Source organism: Corvus hawaiiensis, chromosome 8 (genome assembly GCF_020740725.1).
Source record: "Corvus hawaiiensis isolate bCorHaw1 chromosome 8, bCorHaw1.pri.cur, whole genome shotgun sequence".
Taxonomy (NCBI): domain Eukaryota; kingdom Metazoa; phylum Chordata; class Aves; order Passeriformes; family Corvidae; genus Corvus; species Corvus hawaiiensis.
Window position 1 is genome coordinate 17,625,719 of NC_063220.1, and position 16,550 is coordinate 17,642,268.

General features: G+C 40.7%; 2 protein-coding genes across 4 annotated transcripts in view; one reads left to right on the forward strand and one right to left on the reverse strand.

Moving 5' to 3' along the window:
• LOC125329505 (putative lysosomal acid lipase/cholesteryl ester hydrolase) overlaps positions 1 to 16,550 on the reverse strand; it is a 40,032-nt gene that overhangs the window by 9,280 nt on the left and 14,202 nt on the right. The window contains exon 1 of one of the 2 annotated variants that reach the window (XM_048311628.1): positions 1,566 to 1,675. The exons of the other annotated variant lie outside the window; for it this stretch is intronic. The gene's annotated coding sequence lies outside the window, so the exon portion shown is untranslated. Of the gene's footprint in view, positions 1 to 1,565; positions 1,676 to 16,550 lie in introns of those variants that run through there. 2 annotated transcript variants of the gene reach the window in all.
• On the forward strand, positions 5,318 to 15,745 carry ANKRD22 (ankyrin repeat domain 22). Of its 2 annotated transcripts, XM_048311630.1 has the most exons (6): positions 5,318 to 5,545; positions 11,472 to 11,663; positions 12,441 to 12,548; positions 12,864 to 12,941; positions 13,787 to 13,885; positions 14,651 to 15,745. In XM_048311630.1, the coding sequence occupies exons 1-6, from the start codon at positions 5,525 to 5,527 to the stop codon at positions 14,726 to 14,728; spliced, it is 576 nt and encodes a 191-aa protein (XP_048167587.1). In that variant the 5' UTR covers positions 5,318 to 5,524; the 3' UTR covers positions 14,729 to 15,745. The 2 variants fall into 2 exon arrangements, with proteins under 2 accessions (XP_048167587.1, XP_048167586.1); XM_048311629.1 differs by lacking the exon at positions 5,318 to 5,545 and having other exon boundaries at positions 10,533 to 11,663.

A 16,550-nucleotide genomic window follows, 5' to 3' on the forward strand; every position in this document is an offset into this window, starting at 1 on the left:
TGAGAAGGAACCAACCTGGGGGCCTGTGTTTATACGGTATTGATGCTAGTTTGTGCTGAGTACCATCCTTTCTCTCTCACATACATCTTTTCTATTGTAAATCTGTCTTTCTTAGAGAAAAGTCTGAATTTTCATGGATTTTAGGCTCTGTCTGGTGGTCACAGTAAAGCTTGTCTGAACAGAAATTGTAGTGCTCTCTATATAGCTAATGCCCTGGTTTTTGGTTGTAGCCAACTTTGTAATTAGCATGGAGGAAACAGGTAATAAACCCAGAGTGTCGTATCTGAAACACCATGGGAAAGAGTGTCATTAAGACTTGGAGAGTGCAAAAAGGATAGGTAAAATATTTGTTTCCTCTGAACTTCTTCATGAAGGAATGAAGGAAGGAGTCGTCAATTATTTTCATTTTTTATTAAATCTATCGTATCCCTTGAGAGCCTAGAACATTTGGATGAAACCACAACTGGAATATTATATATATATAAAAATATATATAAATTGTAATATATATAATATAATATTATAATTGTAATATTGACATCCAAACTCACTGTGGTCTATCCACTTTGTAGAAGAACACTCCAATTCTTCTGTCAATACAGCAGAAATCCTCCCAACTATGTGCGCTGGAAGCACAGTTTCAGAGTAGATATTCCACTGCTTTCTGCTATTTTATTCAGTTCAAACAAAAGTAAAAAACACTTTCTTCCTGCATGTGGAGCATTGTTTGGGAACAAAACTGAAAAGTTCAGCACAAGCCAGAGTTTGTACTAAAGGTAAAGCAATGGAGTAGCTAAATTTTTACCCTTTTTATGTTGTGCAATTTTCTATATACTGTACTGAATATGGAAGCTTTATAAATCAGACCTAATGCACCAATTAACTCCAAGGTTTGGCACACAACTGTCTCATTAATTTCAGTGGTCAAGTCTTGACTGTAGGAGCAGTAATGAACAATAATCTAGCCTTTTTATGCAATGAAACAATGCCAAAGACTGACATTTACCATGGCAAACAGGAAATAACTGAAATATTTTAAAAAGAAAAAAAAAAAAGGTATAGAAAGGTGCCTGAAAGATATGTTCAAAAATGCCATTTCTGAAGACTTGATATTAATGAAAACAAACCTCAAACATTCTAGAAATTCATCAGTGTACTCTTGAGAGAGTAGTAATTGCTTTCACATACACTTTAAATGGGACAGAAATACACCAGGCTACCAGATGCCACAATCTCTGGATTAACTTACAGGGAAAACTGAAATGCTTTTGGAACTACAAGAACAAGATTTATTCAATTTATGTACATGCTTTCAAAGCTGAGATTTCCACGCATCCACAGTGGCACCCCTAGGGGAAAAAACCAAGGAGAACAAAATGAAGCCATCAGTTGCATCATTTGCATGGGTCAAAGGCTTTTTCCTCTCCACCTCTGGCAAACATGCACTTTGATGCACAGCAGTCAGAAAGGATGGTAGGCTGGCTGCTCTGAGAACCAGCTGCACAAATTTATGGAGACAGGCAACAGAGAAAGAAACCATGGACGCATATGAACAAGCAACTTACCTCTGTTTGACTCCCTTGCTTGCACCTTCTGCTGCAGTTCCTGGTCTGTCTCCCGGCTGCCTCACTGCCAGAAGCCTGTGCTGATGGAAGGAGCAGCAGCAGAGCTCTGTGTGTGATCTGCCTGTATAGGAGAGCATGTTTAAGGGCTGCTTGTTTGGCAGTATTTAAGGAGTGGAGTTACTCTATGATAAATAGCGCCGTTGCATGACATTCTGAAAGACCAAATTGCACCATGGATCTGGTGGGATAAAGAGGCATCTAACCTGTTATTAGAATACTTAGGAGGAACTTGGTTATTCTTGTTCCCTGAGACTGTGACAGATCTTTATCTGTACTGCTACCTGTCTCAGTAAGTGCTGTAACTACCGTATTTTGGGATAAAGAGGAGGAAGAATCCAGCTTTTCTCAATTATGAATGTGATCTCTGCTGATGTGAGTAGTACAGAAGCTGTTGTGGTCACTGGTTCCACACCTGTTGCTTCTTTCCTGAATTGCTGATAGCTTGGGGACAATCCTTTTTTGTCAGATAATCTTAGAATAAAAGCACGAGTGATTTGAAAGATGTGTATTTAGCATCACACACACATTCCTACATGTGTTGTTCAGTGAACACCACAACATGCAAGCAAGAGTTTGTTCTGAATTAGCCTGCTTCTGTAGGGATTCTCAGGAGCTGAATCAAGTTTGAAAACATTGTGTAAACCTGGAGTCAAGAGAGGGTGCTAATACTACTTATTATTTACAAGCCATCTCCATGAATTCTGTTAAAACACAATATGCTGGAGACCCCTGCCTAACCACTGAATTAATTGTAGTCAGCCTGGGGGAGCTTGATCCTCACTGAAACTGGTCTGGTTTCTTGATGCAGCAAATTGTTTGAAACGTGGGTGCTAATGATCTGGTGCTTTGCCTGGGAAAATGAATGAAGTAAGTACTTGTTAGGAAACAAAACCTGAGAGTCACCACAGAAACAATTCTGCTTTATGAAGTAGGACACAGTCTGTGGAAAAACCAAATAGGTGATTTCTCAGTGAAAAGCATCACAGCTCAACAGGTCTGATACCCCTGCTTAGTGAGAAGTACCAAAGGCTTTTCCCTGCTTTGTTCCCAGCTAACATCAGCCTACATTTTTTGTTTTATAGAATTGTCAACCTGGAATGATCTGCAATGTTTTACCTATTTCACCTCATGGTGGCATATGGCATGTATGATATTTTTTCTGATACTGTTGATGGGAATCAGTTGAAGAGTAAAAGGTATGCCCATCTGAAAGCACTTCTTTCTCTCTGAAAGAGAATGAAAGTAATGCATATAAAAAGAGAATAGAAAACATAAAACCTAGAAGGTATACAGCAACATCCCAGGATGGGCTGTACTTACTCAGAGAACCAGGACAGCTGAGGTAGTAAGTATCCTGTTTTAAAATACTGTGGCAAAACTGAAGCCCAGGAGGTCTGGCCTAGAGCTGGACATAGCATGAACTCAGTTTAATGTTATAAAATGCAGGCTCTGCTTCATGCCATTGAGGAGTTTCTTAGTGCTTGTTGGGTCTGTTGAGTTAATCCTGAAGCAGAGGTGCAAGGGACCCTTGGAGTGCTACAATGATCCTGTACAAGTAGTTAACACTTTTCTTAGGGAGAGCATAAGCTGTGAGTGTCCCTCTTGTCCAGACACTGGCCATTCCAGGACTCCATTTCTTGGGAATATCCATTTCTGAGGACTGTTCTGCACACACAACTCCAACAGGCCACAGATTGCTTTCCTGAGAGTAGTGTAACTCACGCAATTTGTGGCTATAAAATCTCTAGTGCTTGGAACTTGAAGAGACAAATGACCTTCTGTGACTTGTATTGAATATGCTGTTCTTAAACTTAATTGATATCTGGTTTAAAAAATAAATTTACCTTATGATTGCCCTGTTGAAGGCCTTTCCGAAAAATATTTGCTTCCCTTCTGGCTCACATGAAGCTTTTGAAGTGTTGTGGAATTCTGTCAGGATGTAAGAATCATGTTTCCTACACAGACTGAGTAGGTGGCAGTTTGCCCATGCACTGAGTCTTGGCACCATCTGGAGAAAAAAACCTTATTCACCAAAAAAAATTTTTAAATTTCAGGACTCTGATCTTCATTTAGAAGCATGGCGAAGAACACTGAAGCAATGTGTGAAACAGGAGTGAACCTGTGACTATATACACTTACATGAGTCTCATACCTCATCATGGTTGGGCTGCTTAATTGTTCTTTACCTGATGCTGTGACCAAAGTAGTCACTTCAGTGTTTTTCCAGGCGATCTGGGATATGATGCTGAATTAAATGGTAATTTACACTAGCTTGGGAAAAGTGTTGCCTGAAGCTATTGCTCTGTTTTGTAAAGGGTGGGCTTTTGCTGTTGTTGTTGGTTTGTTTATTGTTTTTTTAAACACTTTTTCAGATTGCCATACATTTATTTATTTTTGTTAGGAAAGGATTAATTAAAGTACTAAGTTGTTTTATGTAGCAGCTTAGTGATTCAATATTTCTTTCAACAAGTTATAGTTTATAAATTCCAACAAGCTGGTCAGTAGATGCAAGAGGATGTGAATATCTTAGGATCTGGATGTGAAGAAATACTGGTGAGGAAGACCTCCTCACCTCTGAGGTATTACTCACTCTTGTATGTCCTCAGTCCAACAGTATATTCATAGAGGTATTGCTCACTCTTGTATGTCCTCAGTCCAACAGTATATTCATAGAGGTATTGCTCACTCTTGTATGTCCTCAGTCCAACAGTATATTCAGCACATGCTGAAAGATCAGTCCATTGTGAGGATCCCAGTGAGTTTGTCACAGGTAGATGTTATGTCTGTTTCTTTTACATGCCAGCCTAATTTTCTTCAGATAAACAGCCAGTGAAGGGGTTAGAACTGGTGCCAGCAAACGAACACTACAGCCACTGGTGTTGTACTACTTTAATCAGAGAGGGCTGGAGATAGAATAAGTCATTTTATATGGTCCTCCACCTTGCTGTAGAATAAATATGAAAATTATTTGGAAATAAAAGTTCTGGAATGGAAGGCAGAGGGCTTGGATTTAAGGTGCATGCTTACATGCATGTGTTTTAAAACATGTTTTAAAATTTGCTTGAGATACATGAAACACAATTTGAAATAGAAAGGGAAAAGCTATTTTGAGGTGAATGCAGACACTTGAAATACACATGCCTTACTCGGAAAGACTGAGTGTAGTACAGAAATGCTATCAGCATCTTAACCTCAGGGCCATCAACAATAATTCCCTTCCCAATTAGCATATAAAATTATCAGGTTAAACATGAATCATATTCATTGTTTGTGCTGGGCTAGGAAGAGAACACTGAGCAAAAGTGATGAAAGAGGCCGGCCTGTTTAATTAGAGAATGAGAGGCTAGTTATACTGGGAGCTCATTAAAGGTGTGGGATGTAGTTCCTTCCCTTTTCCTGATAGGCATTTGAGGTGCTCTTGCAGAGGGTTTTGAACAGGTTTTAGTCAGCTGTAGCTTGAGTCGCAGACTAGCTACTATTCTTTGTTATTTTAAGTTTTAGATTTCATGCTCTTTATTCTTTTCACTCCCCCATTTCTTTACTTGTGGAACTTTCTTCCCCTCTCTCTCCCTCCTCTCCTCGACCTGTTTTGCTACTTTCCTTTTTAGGTAACTGGAGGATGTTGTTGCAAAAATGACAAAGGAAAATTCTTGTGTGTTGTAACTTGTTCCGCAAGTCTCCCGTAAGTTGCTGTTCTCACGTTTCCCTCCCTGGGTTGGGCTTCTGAAGACAATTGTTTTATGCTACTAAGTAGAAAGCACTGAAAGGAGATGTAGCTTAAGAAAAAGTGGTATTTTAAAGTTAAATATTAACCAGATTCAAACAAGCTCAAGAGCATTTCAAGTGAGGTTAACTTGTTGGGCTCTTGGACAAGAAGGACTCCAGAGTGAAGAATAGGCATGGGTATACTCTATTCAGAGGTACGTGACCATTTTCTGCAGGTACTGGAGCTGTTGAAGGTATGGATATTCACTGGGCTTGGTTTGTTCCCTTCACAGCCTCCCATACACAGGCTTATACAGATCTGGAAGTTTTTTCCCCTTTGGAAATGTTTTCCTTTGTCTATTACAAGCTGTCAGTAGTATGGTTTATAGGAGCAAAGAAAATACAAGAACTGGTGTAATTATTGTGGCTTCACAAAGTATGTGCTCAACATTTTTTGTTGGTCTGTGTTGAGATCAGAACGATTCTGAACATGGTGCAAGCAAAAAACAATTTCACAAAAAGCAGACAACTCCTTGGCTTACACTGAATACAGATAACAAAGCTAATGCTTAGAAAACCTCCTGCTGCCCCCATACTGTTTTAGGAAGGTAATATTTTTGTCTTGTCTTTATGTGTTTGTCCCCAGACTATAGTTCGCTTAACATTTTCCTGTACTTTAGCATAAATTCTACCTAAACATTATTTTTTTATAAATTTCCCATTTGTATGTGTGGGAACAAATGAGGATTTTGGACCTCTGTGACTCTGAAAAGAGTGCGTTGCACTGGTGTTTCTTTTTCTGGAGATAGCATTACATAGCTGTTGCTTTTAAAGGTTACATTTCTGTGCTGAAAGCCACTCTTTTATTTTTAAAAAGCTATTCAATGAAAGCAAGTATCTTCTCCTCTTTCAGTATCACAAGGAGCTTGAATCTGTGCATTCATAAGGTGATCAGCTGAATAGACTGCCACCTATTCTGAAAGGATTTCGTGCCTCTCTCCAGACCTATTACTCTGAGATAGTATTGCAGGGGAAACCAGTGTCATCTAGCTTAATTACACTGGTGTTTAAAGAATGGTCAAATCCTGTCTATATTTTTCATGCTTATTAGTTAATATTTTCATATACATTCATTTTCTTTCTTTAAAAAATTTGAGATGCAATTTTCTGGGTAAATTATGGTTCATTTATACAGGATGGAAAACTAGAGAACTAAAAATAAAAAACTTCAAGTTGCCTTTTCTGAGCAGTATGTATTGGATATTAGTGTGTTGCTCAACATCCTAAACATAATTTAGACTTTCCTGTTCAGTTCATAGCATGCTTTCGGAATAATTTTAGTGCAAAGGAAGAGGCTGTGGATTGGTTCAGAATATTTTGACATTACAAAGCATCTTTTTTTTTTTCTAAACCACTGCAAAGAGTTGATGTAATTTAGGCAACCCCCTGCAGTTCTAAAGGAGGAAGCAATTATAAAATGAAATTGCTCTCCAAGTTGCAAGACAGGCTTTACCGTCACCTCCTCTCTATTGGTTGAATGCTTTGTCCTTCATACTGTGCCTTTAACCTTTACTTCATGTGTGGTAAAACTTGCTAAATAGCTCAAGGATTATCACTAGCTCAGCAAAGTTAAGCAGAGAGAGAGATGCAAGAAACTCTGAAAATAAGCAGACAACTTCAGGTGTGGCAGTTCATCTGGATCGAGTAAACTACTGGGACCTGACATCAATCATGTTCCACAATTGATTAAAAAAAATTAAACATCAGTTCTATTATTGTCCTTCCTGACAGTGAAAGTTTTATTGCTTTTCTTGCACCCCTTATTTTGTGATCTTGTACTGAGTGGTCTCAGCCATGAAAACCCTTGCATGTCCTGTGAGTACTTCACATGTTTCCTGAAGATACTGGACAATTAACTCCTGGTCTGAAAGGTTTGCAAAAGTAGTATTGTAGAAAGACAGCTTTTAAATACTCAGTCACTGACATATCTAATATTCAAACTCTTCTTTTCAGTCTCCAGTGCATGCCCACAGGTTTTTTTTCATCTGGGCATACTGAGCTCTAGTTCATGGTTAGCCCTGATGCTATGGATGGGAAAATGCACCACTGGTGAGGGAAGAAGATGTTTGGTGTTGTGATTCTCTTTTTTTCCCTCCCTTCCAGTGGTTTTGTGCAATGTCACACTGTCAGGTTCATCCCGTGCACCTTGTCTGAATGCTGGGTGGTGCTGCAGAAGTGTGAATGAGAGCAGAGGTGAAGGGCTTTGCTGCCAGACATTCCAAAGAGTCACTCTCTTCCTCGTTACCCAAGCTGGAATTCTGGGTCCTACTGCCCCTCCCTTCAGACCTGAGCCCGTGTCTGTATTGGGTGCAGTGTTTGCTGTGCCTCTGCCGGGTCTGCCCTGTGGCATTATGGAGTGGGCCGGGTTTGTTTGAGTTCCCTGGGGTGATCAGGACGCTGAGATTTATAAATGATGTGATGTGGGCAAGAGTAGCCACCCGTGTCTTGGACTGCAAACCTCTCCAGAACCTGAGAAATCATTTCCCACTGATGCTTTCTTCAGAATTTGTTGTTGTGAGAGCACTGGCCTTTTCCTCTCACACGTCCCTAAAGGAGACACCATAGACATTATGTCCGTGCTCCAGTTTCCAGTGCATCTCTGGGAACAAGGGAAGCTGCAGGGGCTCTCCTGGCAGTCCTCCACCACCATCAGACTTCTGCTCTCGTAGTACTGCTCCTCGCCACAGCTGAGCATGAGCCTGAGACAAGAACTTTGGGTCTTTGCATATGGCTTGCACTTTGCATGTGAAGCCCAGGTATTCTGAATATTATCCCATAGGTTTATTTCTCTCTTGTGTATGATGGGTGGATAACAATAACATAGCAACAGTAATAACCATAACACAAATCTGAAGCTGATTGTTGAGCTGTATCACTACCGAGGCAATCTTCTAACACTGTAGAAAACTACGTGAGATCTTCCAGTCTTTTATCCTCCAGGCTTTTCTGTAGACTTAAAGGGAATATGTTTTCTTGGGTTTTGGATGGAATCTGCTGCTTGTACCTAACACCGTTCTAACTCCATACCTGGCCTCCCTGCTGATACTCCAGACAGGTGCTGTCTGTCTGTTTGTAAGAAATCTATTAATGTCTTATGAGAAAAGTTTGGAGAACTGTTTAAAACAGTCTCAAGCATAGGTAGTCATCCTTTAGATAGGGCTGCCAGAGTGACAACCCAAAAAAGTGAGAAGTGGAAAAGAGATTTCTGACTGAGCCTTCACAACCACAGAAATCCTGGCACATGCCCAAACCCCACCCTGGGGCCAGGCAGGTTTTGTGTCCATTTTGTTGCTACTGGAAGCCTGTTTTGTTACTTTACTCTGCTTATGAATACAAATATCTTTCTAATTTTCATGCTAAATTTCTTGGTCAGATATACCACCTTTTTTACCTTGTTCTTTGAAGTTAATTAGCTGTTCTCTAACACTGACCCTTTAATATATTTTGGAACCGCTACAATGCTGTCACTCCATAGCCCAGCTAAGCAAATCAATCTTTCTTCAGGCTCTTCATATTCCTCAGGTGCAGAGATGTTTCATGCTCCTGCCATAGTCTGACCTCATTTTTGGACCCAAGTGACAAGAACTGTATACACTCTGCCAGTTAAGTGTCTTCTATAACATCTCTTTCTGTGAGAGAGGGTGTCTAATATAACATTTGCCTTTCTTAGATGAGTGACTCATTGCCGCCTATCTGTAATTTTTCTTATTTTTATACTTTCATAAAACATTTTTTTAATCCTTATTGTTATTGATATCAAGATCATGAACTTCTAGTTGTTTGTACTGCTTTGTTCCTTAAATATTCTGCTACTATGTTTGCTCTTCCAGCAGTGGAGTTGTGTTTGCCAATTTGGGAGGTATATTACAAGTTTAGCCTGTGGGACTTTTCACCTTTCTTTGACTAGAAGGTATTTTCAAGAATACAAACCAGCAGAGTGGGCCTCAAAAAAATCCCACACAAACAGGAAAAAAGTTTGTGTTGCTTTGTTGTTTTTTTTTTTTTAAACGTGAGTGGAACATGTTAATGCAGAGAGTATAATTTCTACAAAGAATCCCCACTTCAGGGGAATAATAGTGATTAAAAAATACTTTAAATACATCAGTTACCCAGGTATTAGTTGTTGAAATGGATGAGGACTGTTTCCTTGCATTCTCTGTGCCCTGGATGTTTTCTGAGAACAGCTGGTTTTGGTGGGTGAAAGAGTATGCATGACTTATGTGTGCTAGTCTCTGTACATGACTTCAGCCCCAAATAATGTGGTCTCTTAGGGAGTGGTCTGTGTGGCACCATTTTTCATGGCTCTAGAACTAAGTTCAGCAGTAGTGTAAGGTTTAGAAAAAGATCCCACGGGTCAATGAGAGTATCAGTCAGAAATGCCTTGGGTTTAACTGCCTAGCAAGTAAAAGTCTTGGAGGCAGTACAGAAAGAAAAGCAAAAAAGCATATCCTTTGGTGCCATGAGCTGCTGAACTAGCAAGAATCAGTCTAAAAAGGAGTAAATTTATGTGGTAAATGACTGGGATTTGAGCAGGTGTTCAACCAAAGAGCAAATCTCCCACATCTTTAAATAAGCAAAGCAATCCTAAAAACAGGAGTAGTAGGGAAATCAGAGGTGCAGACAGACTCCACATGATCTTCTCTTTCCTGGACATGAAGATACAGTACTAGACACCAATAAGACAGAGAGCAAGGTTTTAGAGAGAACTGATCTTTTAGTTGGCACCTGTGTGGAAGTCACCCCAAAAGGGACTTAGAAGAGGTTTTTCTCCTCAAAGTCGTTAAAACAGTTCTGGTTCCAGTGAAGTGAAAAGCAGAAAATGGTATACATAGGCTTCTATAAGAATACAGACAGATGTGCAAATTTAAAATGTGACATGTGTTCTTTGTAGATTTTTGTCTGACATAATAAAAACAAAACAAGAAGTGGTGCAAGGTCTGGTAAGCATGTAAATACCTTCTTTGGAAACAAATCACTTCTCTTATACAGCTGTCCAGAAAACTAAGCAGTAATGATGCTGGAGATAAACTTGTGTTGTAGATCAAAATCTGACTAAAACAGTGTAAAAGAGATAAATATTTTTAAGGCAGGAAGGCGTGGGGATAGGGGGGAGGATGGGGGGGAGGAAGCTAACTGGAGGAGTGAGGAAAGAGCTCAGAGTTCAGGACTAGATCTTTTTCATGCAGAGTATTTAGGATGTGAAAAAAGGAGAACGGAGAAGAAAAAAATTGCAGATATTATTTAAAGAAAATTTCTATTTTGGAAAATGTTGGGTAAAATCCTCAGTATCAAAGAAAAGAAAAAGACTTATTCTCTTTTTGACTGGAGACCTCAAATTCTACCAGTCTGCCCCACCTCTAAATGTTATTTTCTGCCTGTACTAGGCTGTTAGAAGCTCACAGTACTCCTATCATTCTCAGCTTCTCGTCAGTCTCTTGCTGCTGGAGAGGGAAGGAATTGCAGTTTAGGTTAAGGACGTGCAGAAATACTGAGCAAAGACCTGACCAGCAAGAATTTTGCAAAAGCCAAGCAGGATCCGACCTGTGGGCACACAGGCATGAGTTTTTTAGGTACCTCAAGGTCTAGAAGAGAAACATTGGTGGGGGCTTGGTTTTTCAACTTTCACCTGCAGGGTGGTTCTCTTCTGAGCACGGATGAGTCAGGAGCGGTTCCTTCTGTTCACCAGTGCTCATCCAAAGGGAAACCCTGATGCAAACTCAGAGACGTGGGCTTGTCCCTGCTTGCTGCTTAATGCAGTGACCAGCTCCTGTGAGAGTGGAAGCCGGTTTTGGTTTTTTTTCCTAATGGCTGCAAGTAAATAGGATTTATTTCTTGGATTATAGAAGTAGCATCCAAAATGAACAGAAAATCCATTCCATTGTGCAAAGGCTGTGACTTCTGGGGCTAAGGGCTGGGAGCTCTGTAGCAGCTGCAGGAGTGTCTCCTACCACCATCTTCTGGAAGGCACCAAGAACTACAGCCTCTGTCAAGTATTTTGGGACACACATGTAGTAAGCCAGAATGGGAAGTATGGATGTCTTAGTGAAACACGTGCTGATGCATATTATCTTCTCACTTCAGCCCATCTGTCAGGCAGCTCACAACAACGATTTCAATAAAGTTCATCTCCTTTTGGAGCGCAACGGCAACTATCTGAATGTCCAGGACAGCTTCAGTGGAGACACCCCTTTAATTTGTGCATGTAAACAAGGAAACAACAGGATAGTTAATTATCTTCTTAGAAAACATGCTGATGTCAACCTCAGAAATAAGGTAAGTGGCCACTGACTGTTCCTTTGCAGTGACTGTTCCTTCAGATTCTTGGAATGCCAGTGGGGACACTGGCAAGCACAGACAAACTTCAAGTTTGTTTCCTACTGAGGCATGTGTGGAGAAACAGATGAAGCAAAAAAGCTTCTCTGCTTATTTGGGGCCCTGTGTAACTTAGTTTGCCCATCTCCTTTTGACAACCTGTAGCAAGTTTAACACTGTAGCATGCTTTACAGCCCTGCCCTTTAGTTGCTTTGCTATATTTGGTATTCAAACATTTTTTTTTTAAACTCTGTTCTCAATAGGAATCTATGTTGGTTATTGCTACTTTCCTGTATTTCTCCAGTGTCCCAAAGGAGATGTCCTAAGGTCTCACATGTCCTTGCTTCAGTAACCAGCACCTCCGTAAGAAGGGGGGCTGTGGCAATCCCTCCTGCTGGTTTAACTTGCTGTGAGGCAGCAGCAGCCACATGAGATACCCACTCTCTCCTTTGAATCTCTGCAGCCAGGTCCAAGTTTGCCCATGTACACATGGAATCCTTTGGATCCCACATCCTCCTTGCACGTGTAGTCTGATTTCCATAACTGTCTATGTGTTAAATGTGCCTCTACTTGAAGGAAGCAAGATGCATGTGTCTATTTCCGCTTGAAAATCACAGCAGTATTCCTGTTAGATAGTCTAAAAGAAAGCTTGTGGAATTTAAAATGGTCCACTCTTATCAATATTAAACAAAGTGAGGTCACTGAATCTGGTACTAATCAGAGTTATTTTGTGTTTAGAAGGACCGCACTTGCCTCCATTATGCTGTGAGGAAACGGTTTACCTTCCTTGACTACGTGCTCATCATAATCCTCATGCCAGTTATGCTTATTGGATATCTTCTCATGGTGAGTCTGGATGGAAGAAGGAATGACCCTGTATCTTTCCCTCAATCACATTTTTCATGGCAGTATTTCAGGCCAGGAACATGTATAGAATATGGACTGCTTTCTTAAAACCAGACTGAACGTGTACAACAGAAGGAGCAGGGATTTTGTTGTGAATGTAGCTGATGAAGGACAGAATTGTATTGCTGCATCAGTCTGGCATTTTCAAAGACCACTCCTCTTTTTGGAAAAAACACGGTATTTAGCACAAATGTACTTAAGACTATATGCAGATGAACTGTTTTTCCGTGTAACTCTTTCTCTTGCACCAAACAGGTCTCAAAGACAAAACAGAATGAACACCTGGTCAAGATGTTGCTTAGAGCTGGAGTCGATGTGAATGCTACAGACTCTGTAAGTGGGTTTATACAAATGCAAATGTGGCTCACATGCAGGCAACAATACTAAAAACAGACTACAGAACCTTCTAGCAACATAGTTGGAGTAGGAGCTTCGGGAACTGAACTGACTGATGTACCAGGAAGACTCCGTGTTTCCCCTTGACACTTAGGCAATAGTTTTGTAATGTATACAGAAGTAATTCCCCCCTGATCAACTATTCTCCCTTTCTGACCAATGCCCTCATAAGGGAATCCAGGCAAACTGGGCTGAGGTACTGATGTATTAAATATTTGATTCTGTAAAGATTCTAGAGATATAAGCATCTGAGTTTATCAGCATTTATAAGTTTTTGAACTGGAACAGATTTGTGGGCTACAAGGCAAGACCCTGTGTCTTCTCTTGGTCTTCAGAGTGTGCTGATCTTCCCTACACAGAGTTATGTATCCACTAGCCTACCTGGGTGTGGTAAAGAGCTCCTCTACTCTAAGGCACAAAAGGAGAAACCTCAATTTTATCAGCAACCAAGTTCTAAAACACTGAAGTGCAAGCAAACAGTATAGTTTAAGACATAGTTTCTGAGACAAAGATTATGGAATCCTCCAAAATTATTGGCTTCCTGCTAATGTGTCAAACCTGTTTTAGCAGTTGCATCCCAGGGAAGGAATGATTTTTTTCGTTCCTGTTGTTCTCATGATAATGTATTTGTTTTTCTGTGTAGTGTATTGTGACAGAAAATGGTATGTGTGTTCTGTATCCAGCTGTTAGGGGGAAAATGATACAGGTAGTCCTACTTAGCTAAGGTCTACTTAAGAAGTTTACTATAGAAATAAAACTCATCTGCTTCTGCTTCCCTTCAGTCTGGCAGCACAGCTCTTCACTATGCTTGTGAAATGAAAAACCAGGCAGTCATTCCTCTACTGCTTGAAGCTCATGCAGACACTTCTGTAAAGAATCAGGTAAGAAGGTGGAGTTGATAACTGTATTTGCTCCTCATGGTGATGAACCAGTAAGTACATTGTAGGCTTTAGCAGTGTAGGCACAGTAGTTTAAGGAGAAGGGTGCACAGCTTCCTGGCAGCCAATTTGTTTCCTGTTTGGTATGAAACATTTGTTCCATTGCCTTTGTTGACAAGAGCAACTTCAAAGTATGAAACCTTCACTGCTGGATTTCTACCAGTAAATGCTGCCTGTGTCCCCTGGCTTAGCAGGGGCTTGGCACATCTCTTAGCTATCTTTATGTTGCCTCTTCTTAGCTCAGAGCTACTCCACAGTTGTTCCTAAGATGTAGGCTGCAGGGGAGGGATAAAAGTCTTCCTAGGTGCTTTTTGTGCTGTTGAGGACCCTTCTTCTGAGAGGCTAAGTCAAGCTGCTTCTGCCCCAGAACAGCTCAAGTCTTGCCCAAATCAATATTGACCTGGGAGTATCTGCACTCCTGAGTTGAGGTGAGCAGTGTATTATCTATGTTGCTCTGGAAATCAAATCTTAGCTGAGCTCTGTGCACTTGGATACTACTCCCAGGAAACAGTGGAAAGGCTGTCCCTACTGTAGGGGAGGTCTCTGTTCCTGTCTTTGGCCGGAGTAGTATTAGACCCAGCACGTCCTGAAACCTTTGTTTTAGAGCAGAAGTGACATGGGACCTTACACAGGTGGCAAAGTCAGGAAATCTCTCTGTACTTGACCCCTATCTAACATATTGCAATGTATTTCATGTGTTTCTTTCAGGATGGGGAGACTCCCTTAGATATAGCAAGAAGATTACAGTTCCACAACATTGAAAGCATGATAGAAAAAGATTCTTAGCCATCAAGGACTCTCAAGCCTGCAGAAAATTACCTCATCTGACAAACCACCTTTCACAACAGCAGAAGTCCTGCAGAGGATGGGGGCTGATACTTGATAAAGACTCGGTCCACATCCACCCATTCCTTGTTGCAGCCTTGGACAATTTTGTGTGAGATTTGTCAGTACCCCAAGGCCATGTGTGGGGTGAAAGAAGTTCATTTTGTTTTACTAAGCCATGAATTATTACAATAGTGCCCAAAATATTGCCCTTCCCATCTGCTTCATCAATTTTATTGCTTGACTTCTACAGACTGTGGATTTTGAAAGCTAGCTATAAAATATCTGGAAGCCTAAACCACTGCATACAATGGTTGGCAGCCAATGCAAAAATAAAATCTCCTTTAGAGTGTGTTACTTGTTCCATAGGGTAACTAAACAATATGCTACAGCAGTTATGAAAAGTCTGGTACCCTTCCTCTTGTTATTTCTCTCTCTGCAATGGGAGTGGCTGGGAAAACAGATCTCTCAGTTGAGTCCTTCCTCCTTCCATCCTTCCTACGATTTTCACACAACTTAATTCTCACTGTGTGGCTACAAAGGTAGGATTATCTTCTCTTTTTCCATCTAAGAAACAGCAAAAAGAGATTCAGTGCCTTGCTGGAGACCATAAAGAAATTCAATTCCCAGATCACTTTAATGCATTAAGAAGTAGTAATGAAAATATGTTTGGCTCAGAGAAACAGGTCTCTGGACTACCTTTCCAATATAAACAGTGTACTAAAAAAAAGAGTCAATAAATGAAATGCTGTTGATGGAAGCCAGATGTATCCTTCCCATGGGACTAGACAGGACAGCATGCTGTACAGAGTGGCGCATGCAGCAGGGGATAATACCAATCATAGTAATAATATATCCATGAGTCTTCTCTTGCATAGGTGAAGGCAGAAGAAAACCTGCAGTAGTGAGCAATCTATTAGAATGGCCCAGTGCTTTGTGATTTAATAATGCAGCAATAAAAGGGAGACTCTTTTTGTACACTGCTGTATTGTGCCTCCTTGGTCTAATGGATCTTTATTTTTTGGACAATTTTGGCCTTTTCCTGTAAGCTGTCAGAAGTGCAGAACATAGGTGCTGTGATCAGCACTGCTAATGGGTGCTACAGTTGGTGTGTGGACAAGCTGGTGTATTTTTCCTGTGTAAAAAGACAGATCTGTTTTTCAGTGTAACTCCAGCTACAAAAGGTCTTGTCTGGACAAGGTGAGCTTAAGGCTGCAGCCAGAAACACCCCACAAAACAAAGCTCCTTGTTGGAGCCTGTAATAATGAACACTTTGTGTGTAACCTGGGGACAGACACTCCAGAGCAGCTTGTAGATGAGAAGATGGGAGGCACTTGCATGGATTATGAAGCCACCATCTCTTAGGCCTAATGGCCATAAAGGGAGAACATCCAACTGCTTTCCCATGGTTTAGGAACTGCTTGAATGAAGAATGGTCCAGACACAGAGCTGTGTAAAAGTGAATGCTGACAGCTCAGAGTGCTTGCAACAGCTTCATTGCCAGCATGAAGAATAATTCATAGGGTGGAAGTTCTGTTTCCTCGAGTGCACCTTGCTGGATGGGTCTACATCTCCATATTCCACAGCTGCCGTCCGTGGTCTTTGAAACTGTGAGGGGTTCAGAGTGTTTTAACAAATATTTGGGTGATTTGTAGGCATGGAGGACAGAGGAATACATCTACAAATTTTTAAGGTTGGACTCCTTGATTCTCACTGCTTAATGTTTGGTAGTCATCTATTGTCTGCTCAGTTTCTTGTGCTTGAAGATCTTTGGTTGTGTTGA